Source organism: Phycodurus eques, chromosome 15 (genome assembly GCF_024500275.1).
Source record: "Phycodurus eques isolate BA_2022a chromosome 15, UOR_Pequ_1.1, whole genome shotgun sequence".
In the NCBI taxonomy this organism is placed as follows: Eukaryota; Metazoa; Chordata; class Actinopteri; order Syngnathiformes; family Syngnathidae; genus Phycodurus; species Phycodurus eques.
The window spans coordinates 17987512-18012093 of record NC_084539.1 but is presented as its reverse complement, the minus strand read 5'-3'; the positions used below and the strand labels follow the sequence as shown (position 1 = coordinate 18012093).

The 24582-nt window shown below is 40.6% G+C and overlaps 1 protein-coding gene across 3 annotated transcripts in view; it reads right to left on the bottom strand.

Moving 5' to 3' along the window:
- Window positions 1–15354, bottom strand: part of LOC133413994 (mediator of RNA polymerase II transcription subunit 13-like) — a 100075-nt gene extending 84721 nt beyond the window's left edge. For all 3 annotated transcript variants that reach the window (XM_061698988.1, XM_061698991.1, XM_061698992.1), the window contains exon 1: window positions 15160–15354. In XM_061698988.1, the coding sequence (XP_061554972.1) occupies window positions 15160–15231 (72 nt within the window). In that variant the 5' untranslated portion in view covers window positions 15232–15354. The remainder of the gene's footprint in view (window positions 1–15159) is intronic.
- Between the last annotated feature and the right edge of the window lie 9228 nt (window positions 15355–24582).

Below are 24582 nucleotides of genomic sequence, written 5' to 3'. Positions count from 1 at the left end.
CACTGCCACCAAACAGTACTCGTATCTCAAGGTGACGGCTCATATCTTGAAAAAGTTAGGTCACTCGTATCTCAAGGCACCACTGTACTGTAAAAAAAATAATAATAATAATGTTTTCAATGATTGCTCACAAAAACACCCAGTAGCGAAGGTACAAAGCGTGAACCACGATGTATTGATAAATGAATACAAATCCAACTGAGCAATTAAGATATTTTGCATTGTGTCTTGTACTGTACTGGATCTCTTTGTCAATGCCTCAATGTCTATATGTAATTCTATAATGAGTGATGTAAAAAGAGAAATGAGTCACCGCTGTGGTTAGCTGATCAGCCCTGCAGGGAGGCGTCAGTGCCTACGAGTAGCAAATAGTCTTATTGTTCCCAAAATTGGCTAAAAGGAGCACAAGTGGTACGAACCATATCTCATTTTGGTTGCAATCTGCCGCATTGATTTTTATGTATTTATTTATTTTCCTGACTCCAACAGTGTAAGAGTGAAGAGCAGTCATGTGTCTTGAAGTAAACATGGCCAGGCCACCGACTTCAACCTGGCTCTCACCTTGGCAGGTTTGAACTCGCAACAGGCTCTCTAATCTGCTGTTTACTCAAAGACGCAACAACTGCAAGTCCCCTAAGCTATACGGCTAACACGTTCCGCTCAGTCTTACGTAATGCTGACCGTTTACACACAAAGGCCCCATGTTCTCATCTCTGCTTTTATGACTAATGGCAAGCCAGGACCGAAATTGAGCTGAACACATTTCCATATTTAAAAAAAAAGGGAAAAAACAATTCGATGGGCCTAATTTGAGATGAGCGTGAGGGAGAATCGATGCAACACAAACGCTGTGAATCAACAGTCAGCGCACGTGTTTTTTCTCCTCAAGTAGCCTTCTGACTGGTCACAGATAATCTCTTGAGCACATGATGATCATTAGAATTTGCAGCGGCGTGCAAGCAACACCATGTTGTCTCTCTCTCCCCCTCTCTTGTTCACTGGATCCAAAAAGGAGCCCTTTTAACCTAAGTGGGCTCTGGACGGAAGCCAAGTGGGATACCAGCAGAGCCATTTGGGTTGCAGGAAATATGTGGCCACTTACAAGCTTGCGAATACATCCCTTAAATAAAGTTCATTCTCTTTTTCAGTGTGGCTTCCGTCGTTAAAAGATTGGCCCTGAGATAAAAACGCCTCTGCCAAGGCTTCTACATTTGTCACCTGCAAAATCAATGACTCAGCAGGCAATTTGTACGCAGTTTTGTAGTGAAAGCGAATGCAAAAATCGCTAGCAGCAATTTAGAAAATTGACAAATGCAAGTTCTCACATCTCCTGACATTTGCATAGTTGCATTTTCAATCGGGTCGACGCAATACAGTGACCTACCATTTATCGGGGGTGATACGTGTAAACGCCACCCGTAACAGGTGAAGATCTGCATGAGACCATGTAAACAAGCATTTTCTTTGGTTGTTTTACCCCTCCGATATGCTTTAAAAACATTTGGACTTATTAAGACACAATTTTAAACACAAATGTTTGATAACACAAAAACAAATCGCAAGGGAATACTGTATGTGTCTGTGTACATGCATATCCCTTTAAGAGGTGGGCCCTGGCGGGGTGCCATGTGGTGTTGACCAGTCTGCGTGAGTGTCTGGGTGAGAGCTGTGGCTGACAGCAGCTTCTGCGTGAATGTCCTCACTGTGTTTTACTGTTCTCCCAGCGTTCAATGAACAGCTGAAACATGCTTTGGTGACTGCAGCTCTCCTTTACCACGGTGTTAAGTGTATTACAGTAAGTAAGCATACTGTAAAAAAAAAAAAAAAAAAAACAATACCTTTAAAAACGCATATGCTGTAGTTCTACAGCATGTTTGGAATGTCACGTTAATAAAAATCAAAGTGCACAGTGGCTTTACGAACAGCCTATAATTTTTCGTAAATGTGCAAATTGAGGATATGCTTGTTAACCGGGGTCAACGAATACCGAGAACTGGGCCAAATTAGAGCATTTTCCTTCCCTTCTGATCAAAGTGGGTTTCTTCGATTCTTGGATGTTTTGAAAAGAGCCTGTGGTGTGGAGAGGACCGACAATCGTCAATGTGAAAACCTGTTCAATAGTGACTGTGACCTAAAATGGAATGATAGCCAATCAGGAAGCAACCTGAATCGAACAGTTAGCCTTACTTTTTCTATCGCTTCGTCCACTCTTACTTTTCCTTCTTTTTTTTGTATTTTCTGGCAGTCTGGCACAAACATCGGCACAACATATCCGGTAGTATTTTTTCTTCTTTGTTTTTGTCAGCTCACGTTTGATCATGCAAGATTTCGGTCTTGGAGGACTGGATTCTAGATCAGTGCTGGAACAGTGTGTGGCGTTCTGTGTTGAGGCTATCGGAGCACACCACACACAGTACGTCCAAAACTGTGAGCTGCTTGATTTTTTTTTTTTTTTTTTAGCTTCGTGTGTGGAGTCTGTAGAAGATAAAACGGATACAAATCCTCATGTGTGTACCAGGCCTTAGTCATCACAGGTACACCAGACACTTTAAGAGAAGTAAGAACACACATTCCAATTATTTTCCCCCTATCATTTGGAGGGTTGTAAAGTTTAAATTCTAAAAATCAGGGCTGTGTGTACCAAGCTTATAGTGTTCAGTGTAGGTATGCGCATTTGTCAAAACTGACAACAATGGCGGAATGCACAGCTGCTGTTGCGCTTTTAACATGTTTACAGGACAGTACAAAAATGTATACATTTTCCACACTGGAGAAGTAATTGCCATATTCTGAACGCACTTTAAACCGCTCAAAAAGAGTATTCAAATTACACTTTCAGATAAGACCAGACAAGCAGTTGGTGTACATGCTTGTTATAGTTCATCATCCAATTTCTTGCTGTTGACCTGGCTTTCATATTACAGTGTTTTCAGGCACATAAACACATCAAATTACATCCTGATCTAGGATTGAGATTGTAAGCGTGTTAAACAGGATTTTCCAAGTTAAGTAAAACTGGTACTAAATGCTCAATGTCAGATTTGGATCAAAACTGATCGGACTTTACAGGTCCCGACCCAAAAGAAGATTTCAGCCATTCTAAAATGTAAAGATTTCTTTGAAATGTTGACACCTCACCAAAATGGAATGGAAACATTATTTGCTGATAAAGAAAGAGGTTGTTAGAAAGTGTAGACAGGAAGTTGCACACAAACAACCCCATGTAGATGAAAGTATACCATGCTTGCCAGAGGTAAACCGTAAAATGTATTGGAAGGCGGAATAATCCGTGAAGATGTGTCTGAGCCAGATAGAGTGTCTTTGCCCGAGATAACAAGAACATCCCCCTGATGCAACATAACAGCTAAATTCGTCATAAATAAGAGCGGCAGTAGAAGCCGCGGCGGCGTGACAATGATGTGTTTAATCTATCCATCCAGGACTCTATCTGCCAGTCTTTTGCCCGTCTGCCAAGCTAACTTTCCAGGAGCCAGCGAGCGTCGCCCCCTGCCAATCCAGCGTTCCCGCTCAGCCTCCCGTCGCCCAGCGCACATGCTCCAACACCAGTGGGCGCTAAGAATAGAACACAGCTGGCACTGCGGGCGTTACATATTTCACACTCGGACCACAGCGCTCCAAAATACCGCTGCCCCCATCTTGTCCCATTTCCCAATTCAGGAGGCCAGCGGCGGTCGCCTCCCTACCAGCCTCGAGGATCCCACCCTCTTTTATGTGCCTTTCAACTGATCTTCACCTCTGTGGCTCGCCACTTAGATAAGATCCAAGACAACACATGAATGTAACTTAGAAGCGTGCAGCACACCACAAAGGTTTAACAATCCGAATTTGGATCAGCTACGTGACCTACTAGCAAGTTTATCCCGGTCCACACCAAAACTGCAATTATGCATGTTGACAAACAATGAAAATAAAACCCCAGTGGACGAAGTAGCACTCAGCAGAACGTTGACCTCCAACAAGGTTGTTACCAACTGTGAATCACAGATTTTAGTTGTTGAAATTCATCTCTGACATTTTCTGGAACCCTTACTCTGCATTCCTGGATCCATATTTTTATCTGGATATGCACCAAAATGTTAAATAAACAAAAGGCAATACAAACATAAACCCGTGTTAGAGTCACACCAACTAGAAAACTATCAACACAGAACTGACGTCAGCCATGGCAGAGCAATCCTGAATAAGAAAATCATTTTTCTCATTAAAATCAATTTATTATTGACTGGGAAAATAAGCAAAATGTTCCAAGTAACATTGGAATCTGCACTTTTTTTTCCTCATGTTTGCACCAGATTTTTCCAGAGCAAGAATACAGTAAAAGTAGTAAACCCCGTGACCAACGTAAGCAGAATTGCACACAGATGAACACTGACCTCCACCAAGGCAGAACAACCCTAATTCAAGTGAGTGGGAAAATTAATTCACAGATGCCATGTTAATGTGTATGCTAAATTCGTGCGTTATTCACTGAAAAATGTAATGCATATTTATATCTGTATTTTTAAAGTTTATAAATGTACATTTGTATAAGGCTCTGCATCCAAATTTGTATTTAGTTGGGAAAAAAAAAAAAGAAGTCATAAGAACCTAACCCCCATGGCTTAGAAAGCAATGTGCCACACCCAATGAGAGCATTTTGTGAAAATGTGTCACGAACTCGTGACATAATCTTGCCAAGAAACACAAAGAAACAAACGTCAGTGAAAGCATGACCTCCTTGGCAGAGGTAACTAGATGAGATGACATCGTAAAAACGAGGCGCGAGCGAGTGAGCACAGCCCTCTCTTTTTCCCTTTGTGATTCCCCGCAGCCGCCCCACCCACACCGCACGCTCACATTATGCTACAGTGGCACAGACGCTCAGCACTGGAGAGACACACATGATGTCATGGGGACACAGGTGAGCCAGCAGAGGTTGCAAAAGTACTCACACTCACACACTCTACTTGGTGAACCTGTAAATTGCTTGGTAATAAATGATTCCTTGCTTTTGTATAGGTGTTGGGCTCTTTGAACTTCCGCAAATTCATTCATTTTTATCGTTTTAGCATTTACAAATAGTTTACTAGTGTGTTCAAGATAACCTACCTTATGGACTATTGTTAAAAAAAAAAAGAAAAATGTTTAATGAAATTTGAAAAATTAACTACTACTAATGTATTTTGTTCTCATTTGTGAGGGCTGGACTTATATGCTTAAACTGCATATCTTGGTACTGTGTATATGTAAACTGTACAGAATTTGAGACAACAAAATCGGCCTTTGCTAAACGGTTAGCATTCGTGGTTAGCATTAGTGCACTAGCATTTTAAGTAAAAAAAAAAAAAAAAAAACTACCTTTCTCCTTACTCATACATCATGTTATATGTACATTAACATCTAATAGTGTTTTAAAAATCACTTATAGACGGCCCTCTGTTGTTTTAGGTACTGTTTTTCACCGGTCCAACTGTGTAGTCCATCTGTAACAAATGTCCGTGTGGTAAACATGGACAGTGGCCAAATGGTTCCTAGCGGCGCAAATTGGTTCCGGGTGGTCGACTTAGCCTAGGTTGTCTATTTTTTTCCACAGCCCTAATAGTAATACTGTCTGTCTATATGTTTTCGCCACCATTTCAATGGTAATTGCTAGCTCATCTATGGCCTTTCCCATTATCTGTTAGCATTTTTTATTTTATACACAACTAGTCCACTAGTAACAACTAGTTTGACAGTAGGGAGTTGTATTAAAAAGTTTAAAGCCTCTTTTTTTTAACAGTTGTTCACTCTCTGCCAAACTGCCGCTTATTGTGAAGTGACCCGAGTTTTCTGCCACAATACAGTGCTCGTATCTCAAGTGTGCGCTTGCCAGTTAAAGCAAACAAAAAATAAAAATTACCCGGACCACGCCTTGTATGTCAAGGCACCAGTGTATCTGTTTTCAATTGTTAGGAGTAAAAAAAAAAAAAAAAAAAGTCAAGTCAAAGTCTTCTTAAGTACAGTAGCGAAGTATTTGTACTTTACTATTACTTCCCACCACTGTGAGTCAGTAGTAGCTGGGGTCAAGTCCCACTGTGATGACAAGAGGCTCCGGTAGCAGTGACAGGGGCAGATTAGTGGGAGGCACCACCACAGGCACTCAAGGTGAAGCTGACGCTGGCTGTCAACAGAGTCGGGGGGCTGGGCGGGGGCGGGGGGAGCGGCGGGAAGTGACCAGACGGGGGTGCTGGAGAAGAGTGGCGGGCAGGAGGTTGTGCCGGAAAAGCTGGACTGGTTCTGTCCTTAGTTAGAGGATGCCGCCATGGCTTTTATGTCAGCTCTCAAACGACAGACTTTAAAATGATGGCTGTACAATTAGGAATTCAGAAATTCGGCAATCCTCCCACTTAACTGCAGTTCACCTGTCACGGTCACGCTATGTCGTCGTCATTGGTATTTTCACTTGCTTTCATGTAGTTGAACTATTTTGTCTCACTAAAGGTCATCTTAGAATAATTAAAGACTGTAAATTGTCCATAGATGCACGTGACTGTGAAGGATTGTTGTTTCTCTATGCGTGCCCTGCAATTGAGTCCCAACCAGTCTATAGTTTTGATCACACATTTCATTTTTTATTGAATTACTTTGAATTTTTCATACAATATATAATCCCTTAAGGGAAATTATATGTTGTTTTTTTTTCATTGTTTATAAGTACAAGTACACCCAAACTCCAAACCTGATAAATAAAATTCAAACGTTGGCGTGGCATTCAGCGAGCAGGAACCCATACAATTTTATAGAGACTCTTAATAAATATGCAGATACAAGAACCTTTACAAATTATTTTCACTTTCCACCCTTCTCACTCCGCTTGCATCGGGGCAAGGTTTTGGTTGTGAAGGTTGTTAAGCATATTAATCAATAATATGATAATAAAATACTGAAATAAGCTACAGTATTTCGCAGTTCATCGGTCGCAGCTCCGCTACTTACTGTGATGCCCTTACATGCGGGAAAGGAGAGCCACAGTCGCCAATCAACTTTCCAGCCGTTTATTGAACGCCGGGAGAACAGTTAAACGCATAAACACAATGAGCACTCACGCAGAAGCTGCTGTCGGCCACTGCTCCCACCCCACCCCTCCCGCGCCCTATTGAACACTCGCTTGTACTTCCACCTGACGGACTCGAAATTTCACCGGTGCTTAGGCGTGAGAGTCCTATTAATAAAAAATGCAAACACAAACAGCCCTGTGCTAAAAAGACACCGCTTCCGATCACCTGCGTCTCCTTACATGGCCCCGCGCCTCGTCCACCATTAATCAAGACGCCGCGCTTAATGGCGCTCCCACAGCTGCATAGCTTAGCACATTATTTCCGGGCCGGACCATCACATCATTATTATAAAGGCGGGATCTCTATTGGAATACAGTTTGCGCTAATGAGCGCCTCTTAGTTGATCACATTAGACCTCCACTTGAGGACACTTTAATTACCAGTGGTGCACTCCTCGCCCGTTGAGGGGGGACACAAGACGTCCTCTAATTAAAGAGTCTGCATTCTACCTGTGTTTGCACAAGCCGGCGTCCTTGGCGGGGATGTTTTCACAGCGCACACACACACACACATCAAGTCCATAAAACATATATACTGCGTGCATGTGCATGTGCAAGTGTGGCTGGCAGATTTAGTGTGTTTCCAATATGAGATACATACTGCATGTTTGCGTGGCCGTGTGGGTGCTTTCAATCTCCGTTACGTTGATGTGCGTGTTGCGCGACGACTGTTTGAAGGTTGTCTCCTGGGAGCGGACGTCACGGGGCCACAGTATTATGACCACTTGCACATGTAGTGAGAACCAAGACAAGTGCTGTATCTAAAAACGATAATACCGTGTAACCTTTCAAGTCCAGCGCTCCTTTCGGTCTGATGACTTGCTTTTTAGAAATGTATACAGCGAACCCCCGCTATCCTCGGGGGAGAGGGACCAAGCCGTGCTGCGAATAACAAAGATCCATAAGTAATTGACGCCCACCCAAAAAGGTTTTAATTGCCGATAGATCCTACTAGATGGCAGCAAAGCACATTTTGAATTAGACATGGCTATGGCCTGATTAAATGAAGCACCTCCCCTCAGTTCAACATATTTGCATGCCACCAAAATGCCACTAGATGGCGCATAAGTAATACTGGAAAACTAAACAAAACAAAGAGAATTATGTGAATTAATTATGTTTCTAAACATTATAAATGCTATGAGCATGCTATGAGTGTTTTTTGGGGATCATAGATTTTGGTATTTATGGTTTAAACTATCAATATCGGTAATGATGATCACTTTTTGGGTGAACCCCTCACTATTCGCAGAAATTCGCTACTCGCGATCGATCTCGGTCGCTAAGCCCCGCGAATAGCGAGGGTCCACTGTCACTGTAATGCCCTCGCATGTGGGCAAGGAGCCACAGTCGCTGATGCACACTGAACGAGTCAAGACAAACAAGTCAAAATGAGAACACTCAGAGAGGCCATGACTCAGAAGTCACTCACTTGCCCACGCCCCTTAAGGGCACCCATCCAACACAAATACCGCCGTACATACAGTAACTATGATTTTTTTATGGATTTTTTTGTTTGTTTGGTGGTGTGTCGCGAGATTTTTCCATTCTAAAATGTGTGCCTTGGCTCAGTAACGGTTGGGAAACACTGCATTAGATCGTGCAGGTGTACCTAATTTAGTGGCCAGTGAGTGTACAAAGAGCACAGTGGAGGCTTCCTGTGTGTTGCTCTTTTTTTTTTATAGCCTCCGCCTTTGCTTAGCTTGAGTCACTGTTACAATAAGCTGCACATGTCAACAGCCAGATGACTGTTCTCTCTCCCTCTCTCATTATGCTCTCTCGCTCTTTAATTTTCTCTCCATCCGTCCGACTCTCTCGCACAAACGGGGGCTGAGGCCAGCAGTCAGGAAATGCACATCAGTCATAATACTTTCCTAAAATGAAAACAGATTCCACTGCAGTTCCTCAGCCTCTCTCTCTCTCTCGCTTGCGCTCTTTTCCTCTGTGTTAGAGCAAAAAAAAAATTAAAAAAATAAAAATAAAACATTCCCCCACCCATTGACTCGTCCTCCACCCTTTCCCCTCCTCCGTCACCAGCTCACATCCTACACGGGACTCGTTTGTGTGCCGTCACAGATGGATAATCACAGACACACAAGACAGTTGATTTTCGATATGTGTGTGTGTTGATCCCAGAGCGTGACGTCGCTGATGGACAGCTCACGACAGTAACTGCGCCTTGTAAAGGCCAATCACATATTCCTCTTCTTTTCGCTCTACTGCCTTCTTTTTTTTATGATAATGATGCAAGTTGCAGTTGCAAGCGCTAAATCAGTGTGAGACACAAGGTAAGCGCATGGGGGAATGCAGTAAAACAGGTTGTCACACTGCTTAGCCAAGACCTTTTTTTTAATATTCCAACATAGGTCAAGTAATGCCCAATTCATATTTAAGAGGCCGACTCCACTATTTTTAAACATTTAAATCGAATTGGCAAAAGTACTCACACACTTATGTGTATTTTAAAAGAGAAAAAAAACTACAGTGGAACATCCACATATGGAAAATCCACCCCCAAAAAATAAAAAATCAATTTTAAATTTTTTTTTAAAAATGAGCATAGTAAGACTCAGCATTTCCGCTCGACAGGTACGTTTATCACCTTTTTTGATTTTTAATTGATTATATATTCCCCCCAGGAAACTTCAAACCTCTATAACATTTAGCGTTATAATATCGCGAATAAGTCCTCAGAATCATCTTTACTTTGCCAAATATGTCCGAGAAACACACGAGCAATTTGTCTCCGGTAGTTGGAGACAGCCAATTGACGGAGAACACTTTTGAGACACAATACACAATAAAAGGTTGCTTGTAATCTGGTAATGCCGGTACAGATACTCCTCAGTCAGTGCGCAAGTGGCGCAGATGCTACCCGGGCACGAGTGGCCAGTATCGGTCAACAACAGATATGCAAATAGCGCAGCGTGGCGAGACTACTACAGTGAGTGCACGAGTAATGTATAACAGAAAGTTGACAAAAAACTCAAGACAAAAAATAATAATAATTGGCAGCATGTTGCAATGGAATTGCAGGTTAGATGTTTAACCTTAGTATCGCTAACGCTGCTATTTTGTCGGAGCTGGATACGCGTTCTCTGTGACTATATATCACGACTGCGCAATTTCATAGTCGCATGCCATTCATTATGATTGGCCGTTTTAGAATCGCTTGTGCAAAAGTCAGTCGGCATTTGCTCGACTTTTATGCCATCAAAACGTGTTCCCAAAGTTTTGCTAACATTGTGAACTGAATAACAAAGAAATGCTAAAATAACCAACGATAAATGAATACAATGCACCTTACTGGTGAGGTTTTTTTTTTCTTCAGATTAGATGGAGAATATTTTCATTTTCATTTTTTTTTCAGCTGGCACAAGACAACACATTTGCAACGATTCCTTGTAGCCAACATAAAAAAAAAGTGGGTTTTTTTTGTTTTGTTTTTTAAATCTCTTAAATAAGGCCAGAATGGTGAATATCTTGGTTGTCCGAATCTGTTGCGCAATGATCGTTTATGCTCCCCGGTTCACGTTCCTCCATGTCACTGCGCTTCCTGTTTTTTCCGCCTTTCCAAGATCAGTCAAGAGCTCAACTGCCGTTAACGTTACATCTCTCTATTTATTTCTTTATTAACATTATTTCGTCATCCGCTGATGTTGATCACAGTAACAAGCCGATTTTGACAAAGTGATCAATAGGAAGTAAATTTAGGGAGTAAAAGTAAAAAACTGCAAGAAAAATAGATAAGTAGATGCCTGAAAATTCTACTTAAGTGCAGTATCTACTTTAGTACCACTGTAGAAGAGAGAAATTCTTTATTGTCTCGCGAGGTGAACAATTGTCTTTGACAAATAATATTTTCGTGAGATGAACAAACAATAGCAAATGTACAAATGATTGCACCACAAACAGAAAAAGGCAGGAAATGACCACAGCTAAATCACATATGAGCCAGCGTCAGATTGAACTTCTGGTAAATTTCTTTATAACACAGTCATCACGGTATCATTTGTCTGTAAGCGCTGCATCACTTGCCTCAATTAAAATTACATTATTGAATCTTGCAACAACATCTACTGGATGGTGACAACGCTCTATTTTGATTGACACTAACACGCATGTTTACTATTGTGCTTGTACTATTAAACTGCGTCCAACCAGTGGGACTAAATATGGTAACAAATGTTAGAAGCGGGGCTTAATATAATAAAAAGCATTACTTAATTAATAAAGCATTAGTAGTATGTACTACTACTACTAATATAATACATTGTAGTTCACATTATTTTAAAATGCAACTACAGTAATAAACTATACAACAGTAAAGCACTAGCAGCCTTATTACCTCCACCAAACGCAAAAATAAAATTATTAAAAATTACGCCTTCAAGATAGATGGATAGACGGGTTGTATATTTCAGTTGTATATTTTTTTTAGATTAATGTCAATATATTATGCAAATAAAGTGGGATATCTTTGAGTAAATAAATTATAGATTTTTTTTTAGTTATTCTGTAAAGTCATAATAGAGTATTAAGGAGTCATAAATTTTTGTCTACATTTTTAGATTAACGTCATAGATTTTGGGGGGCTAAAAGTCGTAGTATTATGAAAATAAAGTTGTATATTTCCGAGATTAAAGTTGTATATGTGTTTTTGAAAATTTAAATTGTGCTATTATGCAAATACATTTCTAAAGTTGTGTATTTTCAAGATAAAAAGGTATTTTTTTCCAGATAAAAGTCATTGTACCTTTTTGGGAAATAAAAGGTTGTTAATTTTTTAAAATTACCGTTAAAATTTTCATTTTTTTATAATAAAACCTCAACTTGAGAGAATAAATTTGTAGATTTTCAAGAAAATATTTGGATATTTGATTCTTACATTTTTTTAAATTAAAATCGTAATAGTATGGGAATAGTCGTACATTTCAGAAAAAAAGATTTTATATTTAGATTAAAGTCATAATATTTCAAGAGTAAAGTTGTATATTTGAAAAAGTTAAAATCATAATTTACCAAGAATAAAGTATATTTTTAAATAGTATTTTTTTAGATGCAAGTCATAATATTATGAATAAAATCGTAATGTGAGAATAAAATCATACCTTTTACAGAAAAAAAAATCTGATTTAAGTTTAAAGTTGTAGATTTTTTATATTCAAATCGTAATATTACAACAATAGTTATAGTAGGAATAGTTTTAAATCATAATACAACTTTTTTCTTGAAAACGTACAACTTGATTGAGTTTTAAATCATAATATCACAAGAATAAAGTTGTATACTTTCAAGAATAAAGTTGTATACTTTCAAGACAATGAGTTGGGGGGGCTTAGATTAAAGTCATAATATTAGAAGAAGAATGTTCATTTTTTTAGTGAAAAAAACGTAGGTTTGGGATTAAAGGTTTTCTTTTAGATTCAAAACAGAGTATTACGTGAATCAAGTTGTACGTTTTCAAGGAAAAGTTGTCCATTTCCAATAGATCAATAGATGGAGCTCTCGCACCGGCTCTCATTGGGTGCTGCAGGTGCGAACAAGTCTCGCAAATAGTGGCGAGTGAATGAAGGCTTAGTCATGACGGAGAAGCCTTCAGAGAGATGTTATCGCCACATTGGGAGCCGCAAGACCCCCTGACACCAAAGCATTGACGACCTTCGACAGGTCTCAGCCTACGACTTGGACGGTCACCGACCGAAACGCACGGCAGCGACCGCTCACGTCGCAGCTCAGTTGGGACTCGCAGGATGAGAGATCATCCTCGGGGCCTCGGTGTTGTTTTCTGGAGCCAAAGCATTGGACTCCAGTCTACTGCATGCCTTTCCACTTGGCTGCCCTCAGGGAGCAGGACAGTTAGCGTGCCGCTTCTTTCTTTGCAAGGGGGTGTCGAAACCTGCCAAACACAACACCCGCCTGCCGACAAAGTCACCAAATCTCACCCCAAACGGTATCCGCTGTGCGTGTCGCCGCCTGTCAAAAAATTCCTATCAGCCAATCTTTGAGAGGGCAACATTAACATTTTATCAGCTTTTATCTGGGAGGAGGAGGAGGAGTAAAAAGCTTTCGACTTGCTCCTCAGCTCGCACGATCCTCGGATTTATGAGCTGGTAAGCCGTTTGTGTAGCTTGACACATTACAATATTGAAGATGAGGAAATCATTATGCCTGGGAGAAATATTTGAGAGACAGGCGCTGCTCAGCATTGTAGACTGAAATGATTATTTAAAAGGGGGATGATGCTGTGGAGGTGATCTTCACCCTCCACGTGAGCTTAGATAATGCTTACCTACAGAGCAGAGTGAAGTGTTTGGAGCAGCACGATACAACTACATGTACATCATTAAGAGGTGTGTTTTGCTCCATTATAACTGGTTTTAACCTGACATGCTCTTTTTTTTTTTTTTTTTTTTTTTTTTTTAAAGTGTAATATTATTTATTGATGAGGATCTCGGACTATAATGAACATATTGCCCCTCCTGTGGTGCTAAATGTGCCTGTGCATTATTGATTTAACAACATGTTTATGAATGTGGTTTACGGTGGTGTAGAACTGCATTCTATCAAGTATAATATGTTGTTTGCCCTTTTTGAAATAAGTGGGTCACTATATTAGAAACCACACATATTATATATATATAGTTGAACCACTTGGAAATAATGTGACCAAATAATGTAATTTCGAGAAGTAAATACAAAATATTAGAGACACCCCTCAGCATGATGCAGTGGTGTTCTGACACTTGTCAGTCTATCAAAACTGAGCCTTAATATCCAGGCTCCCTCATACTGTCCAGTACGTATCATTTGTGACCGGCTACATTTCTGCATTACCATGGGCCATATAAAGGGGCACCCCCAGGACTCCATGTCATAAAGTGTTGTTGTTGTTTTTTTGTATTATTATTGATGCATTTGTTCACCTTTGTATTATATATATATATATATATATATATATATATATAAACTAAACCAATCCATTTGCATTAAAGATGAATACAGTGTAATTTTGCTTATCCCCATTGTGCAACCAGAATATTAGTTAACACCCCTAAGTATGCTGCAGTATTGTTCTACAATGCCAACTATAAACATTTTGTTTAATTAACACCTCTCGGACCATCACAACATAGTCTACCTAATACTGTCCAGCCATTTGCATTGTAGACATGCATATAGTACCTTACATAGAACAAAAAAAATACAAAGAAAAATCTACATTTGGTTGAACCTGTCGGCCCATCAAAACTGAGCCTTAAGAGCTGGCTGCCTCGTGCTGTCCAGTTCGCATCATTTGAAAGCATCTTTGGGCCATACGAAGGAAAGGGGCAGCCCCCCCTAGGACACCGTGGCGTAAAATGTCAAATTATTTTTGGATGCATTTATGTTCAGCTTTTGTGTTGCATATAAAAACTACACCAATCAATTTGCATTGAAGACATGTACAGAGTATGCTTCTGTTTATCCCCGCCGTGCAGTCAAAATATTCGTCAATACCCCTCAGTGTGATGCAGTGCTGTGTGTGCTACAATCACAGCAATGAAAATATTGTTCAAGTCATAACTCTAATCCAAATGAAACGGGAGTAGAGATCATGACGTGAGGTGTCAAATGATTCTTTGATTTATGCTTCAGCTCCGCATTCTATATAAATCTACTGTTTTCTGAGATACCAGGGGCCGTGCAAAGGGAAGGGGCACCAACATTACGTAGGGTGTCAAATTATTTGGAGAGTTGTGCAATTATTTTCACCTCTACAATATGTGAAACTTGTGTTTTTCAGGGCTGTCGCCAGGAGCCGATGAAGCGAGCTGTCAGATCTATTTTGTTTTATTCATTGATATTCACGTATAATCAGCTCTGTATTGTATATAAACACTACTGTTTCCCTGCGCTGTAGTTGCATTTCCGAGGGTACCGGAGGCGATAACAGGAACAAAACACCACCGGGTTTCAAATGATTTAGCATTCGTAGTAAAAACTCAACCCGATCCTTTGCAGTAGAGACAAATATAGTGTAAGTTTGTGTGCAGAAGTGATGCATGGTTGATGTGTCCTACCAGGGAGAAGATGTTGGAGTGGCAGTCCTCAAGGCTTGCCCCGTTCGCCACCCAGTTCGTCGTTGTCGTCATAATGCTCCCAGCTTTGGCTCCTCAGCGTTGGGCATGTCGAAATCCTACATCAACCCCCCGCGCACCAAGGGGCTGACACACACAGTGGGGGTCCCGTCCCTGAAGTGGGGGTCCACTCCACACAAGCACACACCCCAAAAAAAAAAAAAAGAAAAGAAAAGAAAAAAGGCTCGAAACCTCACAAGAGGTCCAAGATGAATAAGAGAAGCAAATAATACTGGGGCGGATTCACAGCGAAGAAGGAGACGAAGACGTGCACGATGAGCCCATGGTCAAAATAATCCACGCGCCGGGGGGGGGGGGGGAATCAGAACACGATTCCAATCCAGGTCAGGCGGGCACATCCACGCCATTTGGAGAAGATCAGCCTGAGACGAACATCATAGTGATCATCGGAATAATAATAATAATAATCCATGGCTGCGAACGCAGCGACGAACGCACACACCGCCCCCCCCCCCCCACCAAAAAAAAAAAAATTCAAATTAAAAAATTAAATAAACTTCTTGAACCGAGGGGGGGGGGGGGGTAGGGTAGAGTAGAATAGGGTTTTTACACGCGTGTGATTCTTCACGATCCCATGCACCACTTGTGATAGTTGACGAGAATCGCGCAGGGGCTATTTATAGCCGCCTTTCTTAGCACGGCGCACAATGTAACCCAGCCAGGAATGTTTTAATCCCTCTGTTGCTTCTCGATTCAGGAAACCGATGAAGATTCTCTTGGGGGGGCTGGTGGAGGGGAACCCAAAACAAACAAACAAACAACAACAATCCCAAACGGCGTTTCCTCGCGTCCCCTCGACCCTCCCTTGGGGGGCAAAAGTGGGGCACAATCCACGATCGTCCGAAGGAGGAGAGAAACTATTCCAGCGGCAGGAAAGAGACAAGCAGCCTTCTGTGCGTGTGTGAAGAAGAAGAAAAAAAATCCTTCCTTCCTTTCAGTTTTCTATCATTACGACACGTCCTCTCGTGCACGTGCATATGGAGCACGCAAAGAAAAGAAGGAAGAAAAAAAAAAAAAAAAAAAAAGGCACCGATTTCTTGCACGTTTTATTGTGCGCGCGCGTGCGTAAAAAACAAAATGCTCGCTCTCGCGCGGCGGACTTGCAGTCCTCGCTATGTGTGTGATCATGTCATTGAGGTTGGTAAATAAGAAGCGCTGGTGTGGAGTGGGGAGGGGAGTGGGGGGGTCGTCCGTGGGGTCTGCGCGCGCACGCTCGTGCAACGTAACATCCAAACACAATCCCCCCCCCCCTCCCCCTTTTTACGCGCGGCAATGTAATGGCGGTCGTCGCACAACAAGAGACTCGCCTTTCCCATTTGACCAAGCCCCCCCACCCCACCCAACATCGCCACCCCACCCCACGGTCACCCCCGCCCGACACCCACCCATGCGACCCACGTGATCAAAGTGTGGGATTACATCTCGCACAGCTGCAAAGACACACTGTGTGTCCGTCACCTACCGTACTCCATTATTAGTCATAATAATAATATCATATATTTGGAGTGGTGTCTTTATGTGAATGCGACCATAATGGCAATATTGTAATTGTACATCAGGGAGGAGGGAGGACACTGAAGTGAATGTAGGTTAATAACAATAAGAATAATTCATCATTTATTATAATAAATGATACCTGGCAGCACCTATGTACGAATGAGTATTAGGGCTACATACTATACTAATATTGAGATTAAAATATGGGGAAGCGAGTCTGGATAACTTCTGCGTGTGTGTCGTAAAATATGTGACGCGAAATATGAAAATAAAAATATACACATTTTAAAATATGTATATGCACATATATATATATTTATATAGAATACAGAACTACATATTGGAGAGCATTTGCATATTCTGGAAAATATACACATTTTTATCTAAAAAACATTCCACTTTTTTGCTCGATTATAAAAATGTTATTCTCGTAAAACTGCGATTTAATCACGAAAATATTTTTTAAAAATTCACAAAAATATGACTTAGGTTCTCTGAAAAAATGCCACTTTATTCTTACATTATTGCTCATTTAATCTAGACAATATGCTTTTTTTCTTGAAAATATATGACTTCTTGTAATATTACAATTTTAATCTATAAAAATATGATAGCTTTTCTTTATAAAATTGGAAGACTTCAGTCTTGTACAATTGTGATTATTTGGGGGGAACTATGACTCATTCTTTGAAATATGCAACTTTATTCTCAACATATTACTAATTTAATTTGGAAAATATACAAATGTATTCTCATAATGTTACAATGTTAATCTCGAAATTATGCAACTTCTTTTTAGAAAATAACTTAACTTAAAATGAACTTTTTGCTCGTAATGTCACAACCTTTAATCTGAAAACGACTATTATAAATCTATGGCCTTAAAAAAATGTTCGTCTCAAATATACATTTGTCTTCAAATGAAGGCTTTATCCTGAATATTTACGAATTTTGTTTGTTTATATATAATTTTCTTTTCTTGAAAACATACAAAAAGGAAACAAACAAACTTCCAAGGCATTACATAATGACCCGAGCCCCATTCAACATGAGTTTGAATGTGATTCGTTCATTCTGAACGCAGCCAGCGTGATACACAACTTAAAAATATGACTTATCTTTAGAAAATTACATTTTATGAATATAAATTTTTGGGGGAAAATATACAACTTTTTTTCTCATAAGATTACGACGGATCCTATGGAAGCCCTCTACGGACCATGGCTTATGCTGACCCCAAACATGTCAGGAAAAGCCTACTAGAACTCCATCAAAGTCACTTTAAACGGTGTGCTGACTCCCATTTAAGATGAGTGATTGTGATTGGTTAATTCTGAACACAGCCACATCCGCAGTTACAAGAGGGTGTGCACACTTGTGGAACCATCTTATCTCAGTGTATTTTTACTTCCCCTATGGAAAGGATTTCATGGTTATTTTAGTTATTTATTATATTTGTTTTGCTCAATTGAGTTGTGCAGGTTATAGGTCACGTTAATGGCGGAAAAAGTTTGGAGATGTTTTGTCTTCGTCTCACTTTTTTTATATCACAAAAACTTGGGGTGTGTAGACTTTTTAGAGCCACTGTATGTATATTGACTGTCCCTAAAGTGCTAAACTTTGAAACTTTTTTTAAGTCATGATAAATATGTAGATATGAATTTACTGATACGGACAGCGGAGACAAGCTAGAGCCTTTTGAGTCTTGCGCTGCAGTTAAATATGTCAAAAGGAAAGTATAAATATCATAAATAGTCCAACATTTCCAGCCTGTCAATTTGATGTCGATTGTGACTGCATCTGGTTTTATGACTTGAAAAATGTGACAATGAAGCATCCTTTTGCAGGTAAACTCAATCTAGCGTCAACTTGCGGACGGTTTTACAAGTCGCCAGTTAAATCGAATGGGATTTTCTCGCGAAATGATCTGTAATTTGCATTGTGAATGAAACAACAAACGAGCAGTTTTCCTGACGGAAAGGAGTCATCCCATCCAATATGTGCGCCCTAATTAATCATTTATTAGGAGCACTTATCATACTGTTTTACAGTCGTCGTGTTTGTATTCTGATGCAATGAGACGGCTCTGATGTTTCCGACTATTAGCTCGCATCAATTAAGCCGAGCTAGAGGCTGATTATTGAAAACCTTCGCAGTTGAATCCCTCTGTGTTCGTATGTCATGTTAGTCTTTTCTTCATGCATAATATGTATAAATGGAAATGATCAAGCTGCTATGCCGGGGATTGTTTTTATGTCTGCATGTAGAGCCTTTAAATTAGTCATAGAGAGTGACAAGCAAGACAGGCTTGACTCGACTATAGGAGATCTTCAAATCCGATTTTAAGTGACAATCATTTAAAAGCGGGGAGCGGATCAAGCGACATTTGAGCGTGTCGCAACTCTTATTTCCTAAGATGTCACTTTGGGATATTTACATTATTTTCCAGACACTTTTGACAAGCGGTCCAGCCACATCTAAACCCTCCGAGCAGTCACACACAACATGGCAGCAGTTTGATTTCTCCTTTATAATTAATAGCTTCCTCCCAACCCCCTGACGCTCCATCCTTTCTGCTCGAGCGAGATGTTACCTTTATGTGTAAATCTAGCCGAGCTATTTATAGGCCATTCCTCACTTTGGTGCCACGCTACTAACTGGGAGAAACAGACTCGCTTCCCCAGCGATATGGCGAACGTGTCCGATGATACTGGTGCAGTTTTGACATGAATCATTTAACGCCGCCTCATGCATGAGAGGACATGTTGTTGCATGGTGCCACAGAGGGAGAAAAGAGAGCCTTAAAGTCCGCAGATTCCTCCTCTCGCTACTGGGGAAAGATAAGCATCGGATGGATGAGGAGGGGACTTAGCCTGGCGGTTATTGATCCCTCTGCTCCAGGAATGATCCAGAAGTCATTTGGATAACCTTTTTTTTTTTTTTTTTTTTTTTTCCTCCAATAGACCCTTAAAGGCTTTATAAAAAAATAAAGAAGAAGATACTCGCACACACAGTTAAGTGCACTTGGTGTGCTGGTGATAGATGAGATTCAGATCAGTTTGAATAAATCTGTTTCCATATGTTGCAAGTTTATATACAGTGTGTGTAGGGGAAAATAGGTACAGTAATTCCCCCCCCCCATCATACACTGTATTTGTATCTAGAAAATATGCAGTGGCACCTTGAGATACAAGTTTAATTTGTTCCGTGACCTCCTTCAATGCCATTAATCCATTCCAGCAACCCCAAAAAAACATTTTAATAAGAAATATGGCACTTTATATTGTACAATATAAAAACATACAATACGGACATACTTCAATTTATATTACTTTTTCTTTCTTTTTTTTTGCTTCAATACAACGGCCATTGTGCTGCTCCCTCTGCTAGCAACCCAGGCTAAACTTAGCTCCTCTCTGACATACAAAGATGTTAGTTTCTCAGTCAAGATTTATCACTTCAACACAAATTTAAAACAAATAAATCAATAAAATAAACAATGTACTCCTTTCCTAGCAGACAGGGCTTTGTCGCCATCTTATGGCAGCTTAGGGCGTTTTGGGGGCGGGGGAGCAGAAAAAGGGGAATTCATAAATCGTGAATCGCATATTTGCATAGGTTTGCTGTACACCTGCTTTCCTCGTTACGGGCGGAGCCTCTCACGTTTGAAAATTTGAAAAAGATGTTGAAACTTGGTCGATGTGCACCCTGCTTAAAACAAATGTATGAATCGGTTCCAAAAGGGTTTTCATGTGAGTATTTGATGCTTCTTGCAGCTGGATGAGACGATCACATTGATGTGGGAAGCGTTCTGTGCTTCTTGTCATGTTTTCGCACAACGTTAACTGCGGGAGTGCTCATTAATGATTCAGGACGAGCATATTTCAAGGGAATATGGCTGCGTGGACACTGTAGGGGGGTCATCAGTCATACAGTCCCTCCACCCCCCGCCCCCTACACACACACACACACACACAGAAGTTATCCAAGTGGGTATCTTCATCAGTGATTGATGGTTCACTGGGCGCTAAGCTAACGCAACAGCAAAACAAAGCAGCGAAGTCTGGCCGTGATATCAGATGAGGGCTTCTCTGCTCTTTGTGCAAGTGCACGAGCGGTACTACCTCGCTGGCATTTCCTGGAGCGCGGCAGAGTGTGGCTGAGGAGAATAGATGGTGTGCATTATAATGAACATGGCCTGACACCGTCTCATCCATCATGGCACCCAGCAAAGTTATAGCAGTGGCAGAGTGAGAGAGAGACTTTAAATCACAGGAACGTCTGCAGGTTTCAACTTTGCTGTTTTTGTTGTTGTTGTTTTTTTCAATTAGAACAGCCGAAGTTCATTGTTTGTGTTTTCTCGGGTACGCTTCTCCGTGCTTTTGGTCAGCCCCCTCACTATTTGACATTCCTGTCTGGCTTCTGTATTCTGACCCTTATACAATGACGCCTTTGCATTCGGGGCCAGGGGGCTGTAGTGCACCGATTTCCAACCTTTATGGAGCAAAGACACATCTTTTCCAATTGGAAAATCTCACGGCACAGCAGCAAACAAAAATGTCACCAAAAGTAGATGCACAGTAATTACTGTATGTACTTCCTGCCCTCTAATAGAAGAGCATTTATTTGTTCTGTCTGTCACTCTGCCTCACTGCCATAAATAGAGGAACACAAATACATACATTATTTCTGGTAAATTCATAATTTTTTGAGCGGTTAAGTACAATTTTGATGATTTCCTGATTGGGAATCACTGTTGTAGTGTGCCGCCACATCCAGTCGAATTAGGTGCTAAACTGGCATCATTAGTTAGTTCGTTCTGGGCACGTTTTGCTTTTGCAAAAAAAAAAAATAAATAAATAAATACATTTTGAAAAAGTCATGTGACCTTAAATGAGGGGTAGACAAACATTTGTGCTCAAGCTCCACGAGATTTTGCGATAGATAGATCGATCGATAGATATACAGTTAAAATGTATACATAAAATATTTCCAAGTATTGATTTATATGATAATACAATAATTCCATTTTTATTGTATCATTTATCCATCCATCCATTATATGTACCGCTTATACTTACTTCAATTATAAATTACCTTACATTATTACAATTAAATCGATTGTAAATTAACTGTACTGTATATTCAGTTGTTTATTTAACTTTTTCATTTGAGTATTTACTCAAAATAAATTAACCAAAAACCAAAAATTTAGATAATTTAAACAGTTGTGTCTTGAGTTACGAGCGATCCGACTTTCGTACGGGTTTTTCTAGATACAAGCCGTCGTTAGGCCGGTATTTTTGCTTTGACTTGCGAGCGAAACTTTGAGATACGAGCGTGTGAACTCAACTCAATGCAACCCACTTCACAACAAGCAACAGAGGAGCATCACACATTGACAAATATAACAATACACACAGGCATTTATTCTTTATCTTCTGCAAAGAATGAAATAAATTGAAGACTACATTTTCCATAGTTGTGAATGCTTGCAGTGTAAAAGTACTGTCCCTTCAAAATATCTCAACTCACAGCAGCTAGCAACAAAGGTGAGTACACCCCAAAGGGGAAAATGTACTAATTTTTCATGTACTAATGTGTCAATATTTTGACACTTTTCTGTGGCCACCATAAGACAACAAACATATAAACATAACAACAAACTCCATCCTGCATTCTTCTTCTTCTATTGGAGACATTTACCATCTGTGTAGTCAGATTACAAAGACATCTCCAAGTCACGCCGAAATCAATATGCCGCACGAGCCCCATCACAACACAACGCTGCCAGAGTGAATCAACCCAGATGTCACGCCGTGCACTCCTCAACAACAAACCACGACACAACACGCTATACACACACACACACACGCACGCGCACACAACGTTTTGGTGTGACGGAAAGTCACTTTAAAGCCCTCCTGAGAAAAAAGAAAATAATAACAACAGAGGCGCTCAGTGCGATTATATTGCGACTCATCGAGTCAATTCTTTAGCTCCAATTTGTCATTTGTATGTACGACGAGTGCATGGGAAATGAATCATGGCTCCCAGAGGGCGTGGTAGGGCAGCTAGACGACGCATTACATTCATGGCGCACACAGGAAGGCATTCTTCTGTCTGCGTGATTTGTGGCGTAACAAATATTTGAACTGCCAACCCCCATCCTAGTAAAAGTTGTGTGATACGATAATACACTATAGAATGCCTTTACAATGAACTGTTATTTATTTATAATGCAGAAATAATGATCACTGACGCTAAACCCAACGTAGCAAATCAAAAGGATTCGACACTTAAAATTGAGGCGTCTCCAGGGGGTCGTTTCCCACATACCCCGAAAACGCAGGTTACGGCCGTGGAGAGCAAAAATTCATGATTGAACACAAGCAATTCCCATTTCTGACCTGTATTACCGCATTTCCTCATATGGCGACACAGTGTATATATTTATGCAACTGCCGCAAGCACTTGGTATCTATTAGGGCCTTTATTGAGGGTGAGGCTGATTTTTTTTCATTCATTAAATACAGTATACAACATTTAATTCTCTTTTGTTTTATGCATCAGTTTGAAATTTAACCGACTGGGAGTGACGAAATAAACAGCTTGAAGCAAGCACGCTGTGCCTCTTATTTGGAGAATAGAGTCAAAAAAAAGAAAAGAAAACATGCAAAGGAAGATTTTAAAGTGTTTTTAGTGATTTTAAATGTGTTTCAAGTGTGTGTGAGGGGGGAAATATCCAAAAACGTTTTATATGGTCCCTTTTTAATCAAGATTTTCAGGGGTTCACTGTATAGTAGTTTTCCCGACATGTCGCTACCTACCCCTGCTATTTTCTCACGTAACTACGCTATTGTGCAGACGCCACATGGGTTCAAGTCTTGGATGTTAACCATCGACATCAACTGTGACCATTAAATCCAGCCTGAAACCAAAATATAGATTTCATTTCCATTGCAAATAGTGTCTTGGAAACGTGCAGAGCGGTTTGCCTGAAGGTTAGAGCGAGGCCTCTCGACGCGCTGCGGCAACCTGCTCGTGCGGCACATTTTCACCGTGCGAGCGGAGTGACATTGTCCGAGCTTCCGTGCGGAGAGATTACCACACACGACGTGCACTAAGTGACCGGCCTGCGTTTCCGCTCGGCTGCACCCTCTGATGCCACCTGAACAGAATTCAGCGGGAGCCTTGGAGCTGCTCATACATTATGTATCGGTGAAGGTCTGCTCCGTTTTTCGTGTTCCCTCTAATTCATCGTACAAAGAGCGAGAGAAAGAGAGAGAGCACCGAGCTGTATGACAACCATCAAGCATCAAATCATGATAAAGAACTGTCATGTTGCTGTTTTCAAGGCATCGCTCACTTCCCAGATTGCGGCTCCGTGATGGGCAAAATTAATCTAATAACACTGGTGATATGAATCATGTAATCTCCCACTTTCTGAGCTTTTATTTGCATCTCAATACAAGGGGATCGTTTTGTAGTCAAATAACATTGCCAATTCTCGGTCAAATGATCTGAAATTTTAACGAGATGCATAAAAATAGCCTTTTTTCCCCCCACTATTTGAAACGGTTCACAGGTGTCCTAATAACATTTCTGCGACATGCTTTTGTCAATATACCCCAAGGATCCAGAATTACGGTAAGCCCCCCCCCTGCTCATTCATGGTTGACTATTTGCAAATTCACCGGTTTGTTTGTTCTGTTTTTTTGTGGAACCTATCCTCACCTATACACTGAAAAACTCATCAATGCCTTTTCTAATTTGAACAGTTGGTCCAAGGAACTACATTGGTACTTCTGTTTTCATATGATTCAGTTTGACTATTTTTTTTCATCC